General features: G+C 39.4%; 2 protein-coding genes across 2 annotated transcripts; both read right to left on the minus strand.

The window, feature by feature from the left end:
• Positions 1 to 431: 431 nt before the first annotated feature.
• Positions 432 to 4,307, minus strand: LOC117567211 (dehydrogenase/reductase SDR family member on chromosome X). The gene is made up of 5 exons (XM_034247040.2): positions 3,797 to 4,307; positions 2,238 to 2,432; positions 2,015 to 2,122; positions 1,176 to 1,557; positions 432 to 1,116 (listed from the first exon to the last, which is right to left on the minus strand). The coding sequence occupies exons 2-5, from the start codon at positions 2,413 to 2,415 to the stop codon at positions 723 to 725; spliced, it is 1,062 nt and encodes a 353-aa protein (XP_034102931.1). The 5' UTR covers positions 2,416 to 2,432; positions 3,797 to 4,307; the 3' UTR covers positions 432 to 722.
• A 291-nt stretch (positions 4,308 to 4,598) lies between these two features.
• On the minus strand, positions 4,599 to 9,129 carry LOC117567210 (uncharacterized). Its single transcript, XM_034247039.2, has 4 exons — positions 8,247 to 9,129; positions 5,734 to 6,999; positions 5,299 to 5,669; positions 4,599 to 5,232 (listed from the first exon to the last, which is right to left on the minus strand). The coding sequence occupies exons 2-4, from the start codon at positions 6,605 to 6,607 to the stop codon at positions 5,056 to 5,058; spliced, it is 1,422 nt and encodes a 473-aa protein (XP_034102930.2). The 5' UTR covers positions 6,608 to 6,999; positions 8,247 to 9,129; the 3' UTR covers positions 4,599 to 5,055.
• Between the last annotated feature and the right edge of the window lie 3,526 nt (positions 9,130 to 12,655).

Below are 12,655 nucleotides of genomic sequence, written 5' to 3' on the forward strand. Positions count from 1 at the left end.
TGAAGCACAACTTGTGCCTGCAGTTGTCGTTTAGTTGTCGTTGTGATTGTCGTCGATCCACCCATTTGCCCACCTAACTCTAAGCTGGGTCTGCAGACTGCCTCTCTCTGAAGTCGATTAAAATTCCGCAAAAATGTTGAATGTTAATCGTTCATTGTTTCGAGGAGTACAAATTAAATTGTTTGCTGTTTTAAATTTGACATATAACAGCTGTTGACGATGCTGTTGCTGCTATTCTTGTTGTTGCTATTGCTCGTTGCTTTGGAGTTGCCGAGAAAAAAAGCAGCGAGTGAAGTGCATTGCATTTTGCGTGCTATTGCTGCACTTTTAATTGCAATTGTGTCGGGTCGACGCTGCTTCTGCTGCTGCAGATGGCAATCAAAGCAGACAAGTTAATTAAAATATCGTATACGCGGTAATTGAAAAGTATTGCAAATCGCATTTCATATGTGTGTAAATTGCTTTAAAATATATTTGAAGTATTAAGTTGTTATCCGCGCTTAGTCGCTGCTTATCCGTATCTATACGAAACATTGCTAAATACTTGACTTTGAATCAAATATGAAATATGACTACAAACATATACAATTAAGAAATGTGTATACAAAGAGTAGCTTAACGCAAATTAACGTGTCACCAGTTGAAGAATGTTTTTGCTTGTATGATTATATTTGTATTGTTTATGGAGTTTAGGGTATCCTTTGATTTGAATATTTCAATCATTATTTGCCATTTCCGTATTCCTTGATTTTCAGCAGATCACAGGAGAAATCAAAGAGCCTTTCACACTTCACGGGCGACTTGGCACTGGCATGGAATGGACCCCGACCGCAATTGCTAAGATAGATGCCACCTTGGCCTTCAATCGATGGCTCTATGGCCGCATAGACTACAGTGCGAGCTCCACGCTCTGGTGTCTTGAAGAAGATTTTCTTGAGGAATGGCACTGATGTGGTGGCCGAGTGCTCAAACAGTTCGGTGTCCACAATGCCCGGATGCACTGCAATCACCTGCACATGCGACTTCTCTGCATCCAAAAGGGATTGCAGGTGACGTGTGAAAAGAATTTGCGCCAACTTCGATTGACTGTAAGCAGCACCCGGATAGTAGTTCTTGCTGCAAAGAGAATAGACAGATTTAACAGAGAAAAGCACAAATAATAATTATTTACTCACAGTCCGTTAATGTCCTTGTAGTTGATGCTGCCAATCAGATTCACACACGAACTCACATTCACGATGCGTGCATTCTTTCCATCTCGTCCAGCAGCACGCAGCTGTGGCAGCAGAAGATGTGTAAGCAGGAAGTGACCCAAGTAGTTGATGGCAAAGTGCGACTCATAGTTGTCAGCGGTCAGTTTAAAGGGGGCAAACATAATGCCAGCATTATTGAATAGCACATCGATCTTTGGATACTTCTCTGCGATACGCTGGGCAAAGGTGCGCACTGATTTCAAGTCACCCACATCGAGTTGCTCGCAAATGAGTTTGCCTTTCGTTTGGGTAAGATCCACAATGTCACCAACAGCTGTCTTGGCACCAGCAGGATCCCGAACCCCTGAAATAATTTATTAAAAAATTTAATTTTTCACTTTGACTTTTCATATTTATGTGAATTGTCTCCATTCAATTCAAATTTTATATTACTGCCATCAAGTGAAATAGTAATGTGCCTAAAAGTATGCAATACTTTTTGGCACCACTTTGGTTGCTAGCAACATTTATGCTGCCAAGCGTTAGCAACATGCTGCTCATGTGGACAGCGTGTGGGGAGGAATTTGTTATTTATTTCGTGATTTCAGTCTCATTTCACATGCTAATCACGCGATTTCAACAATTTTTTTGGTGTTTTTTTGGCCATCATCTTGTCGCTTGCCGTTTGTCGTCGTGCATGCCCTCCTTTGGTATTTTTGTATATGGGTGTCTGTTGAATCCGTAATTGAGCGCTGATCCCCATTGTGCATTAACGCCCTTAGAAACTTAGACTAGGCGTGAGAAGTGCAACTGAAACTTACCCATAACGACAGTCATATCGCATGCTAGCAATTTCTCCACAATGCGCAGGCCAATGCCGCGATTACCACCGGTGATGACAGCAATGCGATCCGGTTGCTTGTAGAGTGCTATAAAATTTTAGATAATCACCATGATAAATCGAGTTAATATTATGTGGATAATTGGTTGGGCAATTTTCAACAGACAAGCAGCAAACAAGTAGTCGCTTTACTAGTTACTTACTCACGCGATCCCTTGACGTGTACTGCCAGTCGTGGATAAGACCCGCCATGCCCAGATATTGATATTTGAATTCGGTCTTCCATTCAAACCAGGATTTGGGCACCTCTTTAGTTGTCTTGGTGATCAGAAATCCAAAAACCAACAGGCCAAAGATAATGAGTGTGAGAATTAACAACATTTTGTTATATGTTCAAACTATAGGAAGGGAGAGATAAGGAAAAAAAACCACAGTCATAATATTAGAAGAGACGGAGGGTGCAAAGGTCGTTGCTACGACACTGATAAGTTCCACTGCACTGGGTGACGTATGTGTGTAAGTATTGATTCTAGTACTAAAATATATATATTATACAAGCAAAAAAACAATTTTTGTTGTAATTACAAAATTGCAAGTTTGTATTAATCTCATCTAAATTACAGCTCGCAATTACTGCATAACCAATTAAGTGGCATATAAAATGGCTTCCATTTATAATCCACTGCACTAGAAATCGATAGACGATAATCACAAGCAAATGTGGAACAACCAGGAAACCACAATGTTGTCGATTAAATTAACCCTCTTTTGACTATTAAAGTTTAAACTTTCCACCTGTTTTAATTGTGCGTTAATTATAAATATTTATTATCACAACCAACAATTAAGGGTATTAGCATTTACATAAGCATTTACGTAGCCAGCAGAACTTTAACTGAGCTGAGACACTTGACTGAGCATCGAGTGCACTCTTTGCGACGCGACACTTGACTTGAGTCAGCAACAATTCGATAATGTTGTATGCTTTTTTACTTGTGTTTTTATTTACGCTGCCATTTTGCTGCTTGCACTTAGGGCGTATTATCAATACAACATGATAGGTTTAAGCCATTTATACAAATCGTAATTGAAGTGTTATATAAGTGGTGAACTTTGACTTGGATCTGATTACCTTAATTTTATCTTCATTTAATGCCTCCGCTGGACTTGGTAGTGTAATATAAAACAATTTAAAATGCTATAAGTAAATGAATAAAACTAAAGCGAACGCTGAGAAATTCTGGCCCAGATAGCAGTTGGTTTTCTAAAAAAAAAACAACGCCAACAAACGACACATAAAATGCAAATTAACAAGAGAAGAAAAGAAGAGCCAAGAGTCAAGTCAAGGGAATGAAAGTTGAAGAGCCAAAGCTACGAAACCAATAGAATGGGCCAAATGCTAGACATATGTAAGTCTGTATGTATAGAAAAGACAAACATATGAAACGTACGTTACTCTAATGGACATCTGTAGAGGTGCGAAGAGGGTCGGCAACATAACCCACTAAATACAAGCACACGTCTCTTTCAGTGTGTGTGTATTACACATGTACATGTGTGTGGCTCTGAAGTGTTTTTTTCGCGTTGTCAACGGTTCGGCGTCTTCGACTTCCGTCAACAAAAAAAAAAACCAAACTTGCTTGCATTTCGTTAACTTTCTATTTCTATTGTTACTGCGCCCTACTGCACATAGCCTTGCATATAGGCGAATATATGTATTTATGAATATACATACATATATACAAAAACAAATAGTACTTACTGCACAATTCACTTAAAATGAAGATTTAAAGCCACTGCGTTTCTATGCACTTGCGTGTTTTATTGCTTATTGTATTGTGTGGCGTAGCGAAGCGTTGACTATGCTAATATTGGACTACCTTTTTGAGTTAATAAGGTAAATAGTTTCAATTTGTGACTACGATCAACAACAGACAACGGCGCGTCACGTTTCAATTTCAACAATAACCAACGAGCAACACAAACCGGTTTCGAAACACAACCGCACGGCAAGAAATTCAAAAGACAACTAAAATCGTTAATGTTTCGCGCGCGCGTTTTCTGTATAGAACCTGATTTTATATTTTGTTCAATTTTGTTGCTGGCCGTCGCAAGCAGCAACAGGTGTCAACGCCGGTAAGTGATTCCTAACGGTATCAACAGTTATCAGTCTCATTAAATATGCTTTTCAGTGCACAAATCCTATTGTTATTATCAAGAGGTACAACAAATTAAATTGGATAAGTTGTTTGCTTATGAGCTGATGTGTTCATCAAATGTCTAATTCGGAATTTAATATCAACGCTAACAGCTGATTAGCAGCCGGCTTACAGTGTGACCACGCGCTGTAAACTCAAAAAGCAAAATTTAAATAACTGTTGGTTTTTGGTATATTAATTATACCGCTCTGAAATACTGCGGACGTTACATTTTTTCGGTTTAAAATTTTGGAAAAAACTTTGTTGCTAGCTGATTTGCTATTTATTAAACAAAAGTATTACAGTGCGTTTGAACAAAAATGTATATATCAACTAACTTATTTATGCATTTTTCGCCTTTGCGTATACATAGTTTAATTTGTTTATTATAGACGAAATTGAAATATATTTGAAATCAAGCAAAGTTCAAAAAGAAAATCTAAATATAGTATTACTCGTATTTACGTTTTTCTAATTGAGAATTTTTTCGTTTGATTAAATCATACTAGGGATTTACAAAGTCTTCAAGTGTCCGTTAGTGATGTGTATATGTATATATGTTAGTATAGTTGTTGTTTATAGTGTTTATAAGTGGGTATATATATTACTAAATTCAATTATATTTGCTTGTAAGTGCTGTCTAATTCTATTAAATTAAGTTTTTTTTTAGTTTGGAAAGTATTTTTTGAAAATGTTTTGATAACGTCTAAGTTGCAGCTGCATTATCATTATTTTTCTCGATCTCCTCAACTGGTGATAGAGATGGCGTTGGAGTTGGTGTTGTTGTTGGTGTTGCAGCAGCGTTCTTAGGTTGCTTTAACTGTCAATTCTCCATGGACATGACACCAATATCGTCGTTAATAGCCAGCACCTGGCCTATAAAATTCTGATCCGAGACGACCTCGCAAAGTGATTTGCAAAGCTCGGTCAATTCATGTTGCGACATATTCAGCTGTGGTGAAAGCTTTACCAGGTGCTGTAGCACATAGTCCGGCAGTTGCTGCACATATAAAATTAACATACAATTGTGGAATGTATAAAAGTGAATAATAAATGTTTAACTTACCTTGCCTTTGCCCACTTTAAAAGCGCTAAACATGAGCTTGGCTTTCACGCGCTGCTCGTTGGGTCCATCATAGAAAAGAGTTAGATGCGCCTCCTGCACATTGGAAACAAGTGGGAAATAAAGACCAGCGTAGACGCGACCCTTGGCATCGCGCGACAACAGCGAACGGAAATTGTAAACCAGATTTCGACGCACTGTCACATCCACGGCGGTCATATACTCTTGGGCAATGTAAATGAGGGAGGTCTTGAAACTGGCCTCATCGCCACGTATCTCACGTTCCTTCCACTCCACAAACTTGTCGCTGTGCTGACTGTAGCTGTAGCAGTAATCTCGTTGCAGATGCGGCTCCTTCGATTGATTGAACCAGCCTACAAGGCAATACATAAAGTAAGTTAGTTAAGTCCAGCTACAACTTTTATTTTGCTCTCTTACCTGTGTGGGGATAGCTCTGATCGCTCATGACGGTAACGGCGCGTCCCACATGATAGCCAGGATCGAGAATCATGACACCATGACGCTCGCCAATGGCGAAACGCATAGCGACCATCACGTGCTCCTTTTCAACACCCGCATCCGCTGAATTCATGCCATACTCCTCGTCCATCTGCACATAGTCATTACAGTCGACCACCTGCTCCTCGCAGGATACAACGTACAAATACTGTCCCAGCTGTGGAAACATTTGCACCAATCGCGCTATAATCTCGAAAGCCAGCGACACACACATGTGGTGGCGTCGATTGATGGGCACATCGTAGAACTGAAAGAAGCTGCGCAGATCCGAACGACGTGTGCGCTTAAAGCTGCGATAGAAGTCCACAAACAGATTGACCGTATTGTAGTGAGTCTCCTCCAGCATGCGTTGCAGTGCCGTCTCTATAATGCCAGTTAGCTCTTCGTATTGCCAGACGTTCTCGAAAATTAGTTCTGCCTTGGCGGGCTCCTCGGCGCTGCTCCAATCGGGCAACGGTAAAGGATGGCCCAGTGGCCAAACGCCGTTGATCTGATTGTAGGCAGTCAGATCATAGCCATCGGCCATAGCCCAGCGGGCATCTGGAGTCCGCTGCAGCGTCTGCTGCTGTTTAGCCAGCAGCTGAGTGATATCGGAGTAACGCTCCGATGCGCTTGCCACCGATGTTAGGTCGGTTGGCAGCCATTGCTGTGGCTCCTCAATATCTTCGTCGTCATCCTCACTGGATGTTGAGGGCGTGCGCATTGGCATGGCCCGGTGAGTGCCACCGTTGGACTTTCCAGCTTGTTCAATAGCGTCATGCTTGGCACTGGTAGTCAATCCCATGCCACACATTGCATACGCCAGCTGCTGTTCCACTGAGCCGGTGGCTTCTCCCACAGCAGCTGCGATGACTGCAGCAGCGTTAACTGCGTCGCCATCACCGCCAGCTGCTCCGTCCTGCTGGCCGTGGCCATTTGCAACGGCGAGTCAGCTTGGCCATTCGGCACCCCAACGGCCCACGGTGGGCACGTATCCACTTTCACAGTCATTGAATGTGGCTTCTAGTTGAATGTTGGCGAATTGTCGCGATGCGTTGACGCTTGGATTCAAAGATGCTTGGACAGCGGCTGCGGCTGCTGATGAAGCAGAGGAAGCGCCAAGACTATGCAGACTATTCCGGCCCTGCGCTCGGTTGAACAGGAGGTCCGGCTCGTCTCCAAATTTCGTTGATTGTTTAGACTGATCTGTATTAAGAGAATTGAAATTTTCATAATGATTAGTAAAACTAGCTAGTAAAAATGATATTATAAGTAATTTTGCTTATGCTAAATTGACTTTCAATAATTAATTAAATTCTATTGTCAGCTGAAGAAATAAAAGATTACACTTGATTTATTAATTTTGATCTGAAAAAAGTTCTTTATATTTTCTTCCCATTCTCTATATGATTGCCTATGACATTGCAGACTGTTAAGTAAATGTCATTTTACTGGGAAGGATGTTTCTACTATTTCAAATGATCATTTATCAATCTTCTTTTCAATTTGCCGTAATCAGTGCACTACGATCTTTTGCACCATACCTAACAGGTAAACGTAACTCAAAGTCATTGCTTGCAGTTCCCAGTATTATTTCAAGACAAGGTCTCAATCTTACTGAGAATCTTTGCTGACGTTTTCAGCTCTTCTACATCTGGTTATGCATTGTTTGCTTGTCGATTGGAAACACTCGTTAATCATATTCTTCGAAGTCAAATGAATATTTGCCGCTTATCTGGCGACGGCAACAGGAATGTAACGAGCAACAAGCTTTCCCTCAAGTGCTGATAGAGTCGCGCCCCAACTGATTAGAGCGAGATGTTCGAGTTAGAAACTGAATCGAACACCACCGGATGGGGCCGAAGTGGTTAAGCCATATAAGTTATATGATTAGACGATAAAGCAACTGCGGCACGTGTCCAATTCATGCCCTGCGAGGGCAACTACACCCACTAATTGATGTGTGTCTGGAAACGAGTTCAACGTCGTCATTCAGTCGGTTCGTTAGTCCGTTATCTAAATCATACCAAGGTCCCCCATTCAGCTCTAGGGGCTGTTTATTGTTGTTGATTAGAGAGAAACACTTGCGTCATTTGTTTGCCTCATTTGTAACATGATTCAATTTTTCGAAAATTTACACGCTTTGTTTCAATTTACTTGCAATTACAGGTGAATCATCATTAGTATTCCTACCCCCCAACTGGGGGATTGTGACTACGTATTGCGTATTTTAGCTCAGAACAGTGCTAAGGTTTCTTACTCAGCTAGAGGCATTTGTGTTTCTGCTTTACAAAACAAATAGTCTAAAAATAAAAATCTAATATTATTTCAGTTCAACCTGTTGCTGGGCAATTGCGGTATGGGCCAATGCTGTTCAAAATGTAAATGCACACATACTGCGTACACTGAGAGAATGACTTACAACTATTTTAATTTATTTCTGATAAACTTACCCATACAATGGCCTAAGCCCAATTAACAGAATTGCTGTTTTTCTTGTGTTGTTGGTTTTTTCTAATTGTTGCTTTCTTTATTTAGTTGCACACTCGCGGTTTTGTTAGTTGTTTTTGTTTAAAGTCACAATAATAGGCTTGCTCGATTTACAGTTTTGCAGGAAACAGTTGCTCTCAAACGGTTACGTTCGTTTGTTTGCCGTTTCAAACACAAAGAAATGAAAAAAATAACCGAACGTGAAGAACTAAAAAGCAAACAACTCTTTGTTGTTTGCCACACTCACTGTTTGGCAATGTTTGTTACAATGTTTTTTGGTGTTTGTTTGTTTGCTTGTTTTGGTCGTTTTAATATTATTTTGCTTTTTGCCTGTTTAATACAGGTCACAGTTTTTTAACAATATTGGCGAATTAATCGACATTGAAGTGAATTTTGTTCAACAGTTTTCTTTTATATATTTTATTGTGGTTATAATATTAACCTACATATGTACATATGTATATTATGCACTTGTTTGTCCCAACAGCTTATGCAGAGTCTAATCCGTTTCCAACAAGAGGCGAAATACGACTGAAATTGTTTATTGAAATTGAGCTCTTCTAGCGACGTTGCCGAAGTCGAATGCTGAATGCACACAGTTCGCTGATATGAGCGTGCTTATATACGACTGTATTGTGTATGCCTGCTAATCTTGCCTCTCTTTCGCACCCTCTGTGTGCAGCCCTCCTGGCTGCGCTGCTTGCCGTTCGTTTGCTTTGGTATTGGGGGAGAGATCGCGAGATTGTATTGTCTTTGATAGCAGTGAGCAGCGACGACGTTGGCACAGTTTTGTTATTCGCTTCTCCTATTTGCTTGAACTGTGTTGTTGTTGTTATATTTGCACGGCACACGAACAAATATGTATTTCAATTTATGACGCAAAAAAAGCTTTGAAAAATATTCCACACACACACGAACACTCACGCAACTTCAAATTTGTAGCAAGAAACGAGTGGTAAAGATAACAACAACTGGAATGTCAACGCGATTTTTGTTTTGCTACGTAGAATCGTGCCAATATTTTCGCTGTTGTTTTGTTAATAAATTGTGCTCAACGTTGGGTTTCTTGAGGGCGCTCAAAACTGAAACCAGGGCTAGAGACACGTCCGGTAGTTCTGTAAAATGAAAATTAACAACAGGAAATTAATAACAGTGTTGTAAGTGGTTTGTCAGCGATCCTTGTAACAGATTATACGATAACAACTTACGAAAACAAAGTATAAATTTTATTAATTGAGATGAATGTGGAAAATAAAGGGGGAAGGAGGATAAAGGGAAGTCATGTAAACAAGATATGACAAATTGCCGTCACAATGTAAGCAATTTTTGTTCAGCTCAAAAGATAAGCGCTGGAAGCTCGTTAGAGTTCAGTGGTGAAATTAGGCATCATTTAAATACAATCTTTATGTTTATGAATTCCGACAATTGTTTGTTTATTTTGTTTATCTTCGAATATGCGTCATAACGCAGTTTGTGATGTCTACGTATTTGACTCATCAATTAACATAGACGATCGACGTTATGAAGTTTATGGACCTATGGCCCGAATTGAACCATTTCTAAATCAAGAGCACGAGTGGAAAATTATTTGCTTGCTTTGAAAGCCATCAGTCTGATTATCTAATCAAAGTCGGATGAAAACAATAGCAACAGCCTTTTGTTTATATAAATCGCACTGTACACCTATCTCTCTACCTACCCCACGCCTTTATGCTCTGTCGCTCATCTGCAGTATCATCTGCTATATAATAATAGCTGCCATATAGTTGAGGGGTTTTTGCGTCGTAGCGAAATGCATTTTGTGCTAGAAATGGTTGTAAAAATTCTGAGCAAACATTTCTGTGTGCAATTAAATATTAGGCAAGCGACATAAACATAAATGCTGTTTACAACAATTGCTGCAACAATTGCAATTGCAATTGCAATTCGTGATTTGTGTACCTTCAAGGTCATCACCGATTCGCATATACAGTATTCATATACTACAAATATATGCATTAATTTATTAATACGAATATGTGGCAGAACAACGAGACGCAAACGATTGAAATCAACAATTGGGGCCACAATTAGCATAAGTCGGCGCCCAAAATGCATAAACAATTCGATTTATATAACTAATTAGCTAATTAGTTAATTTTTTCTTTTTTTTTTTTGCGACGTTCACAATTTCAGGGCTAGTTGAGGAACTACGATTTATGAGGCGCAGCAAATCGATAAATTATACGTCGCGTGAGCCGGAAGCCAAAGGGAACTTCTAAGGCTGAGTTGTTTGGTGTCGAAATTGTTGGGTATAAATAAAACTTCATTGACGTCATTTGCAAAAAAAAATATATATATCAATTGCGTACGATATCGAAGACATTAGCCTTCGCACAGGATATTCGTGGTGGAGAACCTGTGCTCTTCACACTCCCAAGCAAAAGTAGTCCAATGTCGAGTCAACGGCTGACGTCATTGGGACGATGTTTTTATGCCTAACATAATTGCAGATTAAAGCCGGCCGGTGCGTACGTTTTGTACATATTCCAGTGCTTCCTTCCAGCGTGACTCGTGCCACGTGCCACGTGGCGGTCACAGCTTGCCTATTTGTAAACAATGCGTGAACGTGTGTTGCCAAGTTTCCTATCCACTCACTCACATACTCATTCCCAACAGTCTGGCTTTTATTTTTACAATCAAAACATTGTGTTGACTGCGTTGGTGGTAGTGCGCAAGTCCGTGAACTCTGTGGAATTTCCAAATTGGAACGAATGGAATACTTTGCTTTTGGCCGTGTAACAAAGGAATGGAAAATGGAGCGCCGTCAGAGAGTGCAATGATTTCGCTACAGTGGCGAGCAAATAAGATGACCTTGTTGGTACTACTATAGGATTTCCTTTATAAACTTAATACTAGTTATAAAAGAGCACAAACAAGATACCGTCCCATTTCCGTAAAATTATCGACAAATATGCAAATACGACTTTAGCTGCGAGATTCTTCTAAAGCTTTTTAAAAAATTTCTAGCAATATTATATTTTTATGTATGGCGAAAAATGTCGCGTGCGACTCTGTGTACATACAGTGGAAAAACAATAACTGAGAAAATTTTAAATATAAGTAAATGATATTTTTATAGTTTTGGAATAAAGCTAAGATTGATTTCATTTAAGTTATAAGTTTTCGAATTCGTTAATTTTTGCAATTATCTTAAAACAGAAATTGATTTCAAAATTATTACTAAAATAAACTTCCGGTAAAATTATATTTTTATATTTTGAGATGGTTTAAATATTGTTATGCATTTTCAATTTGAAACATATGCCTCAATTCATCATAAAGAATAAGGAAAAGATGCACTTTTAAAAACGTGATTTTTATAACAGTCGATACTTTTGATATTTAACCAATTTGAAATCGAAGTCATTTCCAAGTACAAAGACACTAATACTAATACATGTCTGTTTGACTGTACCTATGATTGCGTGCCACCACTGTATCGAAATACAACCGCACAGATGTTTTGAGTATTTTTATTGGGAATTTCCTTATTGTCTACTTGTTGTTGCGAGTCCTTCTGAAGGGGGGCATTGATTGAGGCATGGCTTGGGGTAGGTATTGTTTTTGCTGTTGACAACATTATAAAATCGATAGACCAAAGGAGCGGTGCGTGCAATATGCTTAATAATGTATATCATATTTACCTACTATGTACTATACTTTGCACTGGCAACTTACATTTTATACTTGTTTTTCGCAGACGTTGATAAATTAGACGCACGCACGCACTCACACACACGCACTCGCACACACAGATTGACAATCTGTGGAATGATTGGATGGAGCAAAGAGCTTGACGCGAAGCTTAGAACTTTTTACTCCAATTGTAAGAACCGTTGTAGAAAAATAAAATCAATATAATCATTTTGGTGTGCATATTGTGGACAGTCATGGCACAAAGGATGATATTCCTTTAAGGCACAATAACACTACGATATAGCAATTAATATTCCACTATTTCACTAGTTTTGATGGTTTTTATTATGCCCTTTAGTTTTTATGCCTCTTGCGTTTGTGTGGCATTTAAAGAGTTATGGAACCAGGACCCTTTTTGCTCTGATTACGAAACGCAAAAGGGAAAATTGTTTTTCTCTTCTTTTGGTTTTCGTTTGTTTCCGTCTAAAATCCTATTATTTATAATATATATTATTTTCTCTCGAGAAGGACACTTTTAAGGTGCCTTGCAGCTGCTGCGTTTCGTGTGGAAAATTCGACTGACTAAAACGCGACAACGATTGACTCAGAAAAGCCTTTGCGACTTCCAGACCATGTTCCAGCGTACTTCCAATGGACTGCCAATTGTCAGTGCCAACAGTAAGAGTGTGTTCAA

Source organism: Drosophila albomicans, chromosome 3 (genome assembly GCF_009650485.2).
Source record: "Drosophila albomicans strain 15112-1751.03 chromosome 3, ASM965048v2, whole genome shotgun sequence".
Taxonomy (NCBI): domain Eukaryota; kingdom Metazoa; phylum Arthropoda; class Insecta; order Diptera; family Drosophilidae; genus Drosophila; species Drosophila albomicans.

What these genes read in the sequence shown, in the direction of transcription:
- LOC117567210 (XM_034247039.2), bottom strand. Translation starts at nt 6,607, where the DNA reads ATGTGTGGCATGGGATTGACTACCAGTGCCAAGCATGACGCTATTGAA. An exon ending in TCAGAGCTATCCCCACACAG is followed by an intron (nt 5,670 to 5,733) that starts GTAAGAGAGCAA and finishes ATTGCCTTGTAG; the next exon opens with GCTGGTTCAATCAATCGAAG. An exon ending in TTAAAGTGGGCAAAGGCAAG is followed by an intron (nt 5,233 to 5,298) that starts GTAAGTTAAACA and finishes TTATATGTGCAG; the next exon opens with CAACTGCCGGACTATGTGCT.
- LOC117567211 (XM_034247040.2), bottom strand. Translation starts at nt 2,415, where the DNA reads ATGTTGTTAATTCTCACACTCATTATCTTTGGCCTGTTGGTTTTTGGA. An exon ending in CACGTCAAGGGATCGCGTGA is followed by an intron (nt 2,123 to 2,237) that starts GTAAGTAACTAG and finishes AAAATTTTATAG; the next exon opens with CACTCTACAAGCAACCGGAT. An exon ending in TACAAGGACATTAACGGACT is followed by an intron (nt 1,117 to 1,175) that starts GTGAGTAAATAA and finishes TTCTCTTTGCAG; the next exon opens with CAAGAACTACTATCCGGGTG.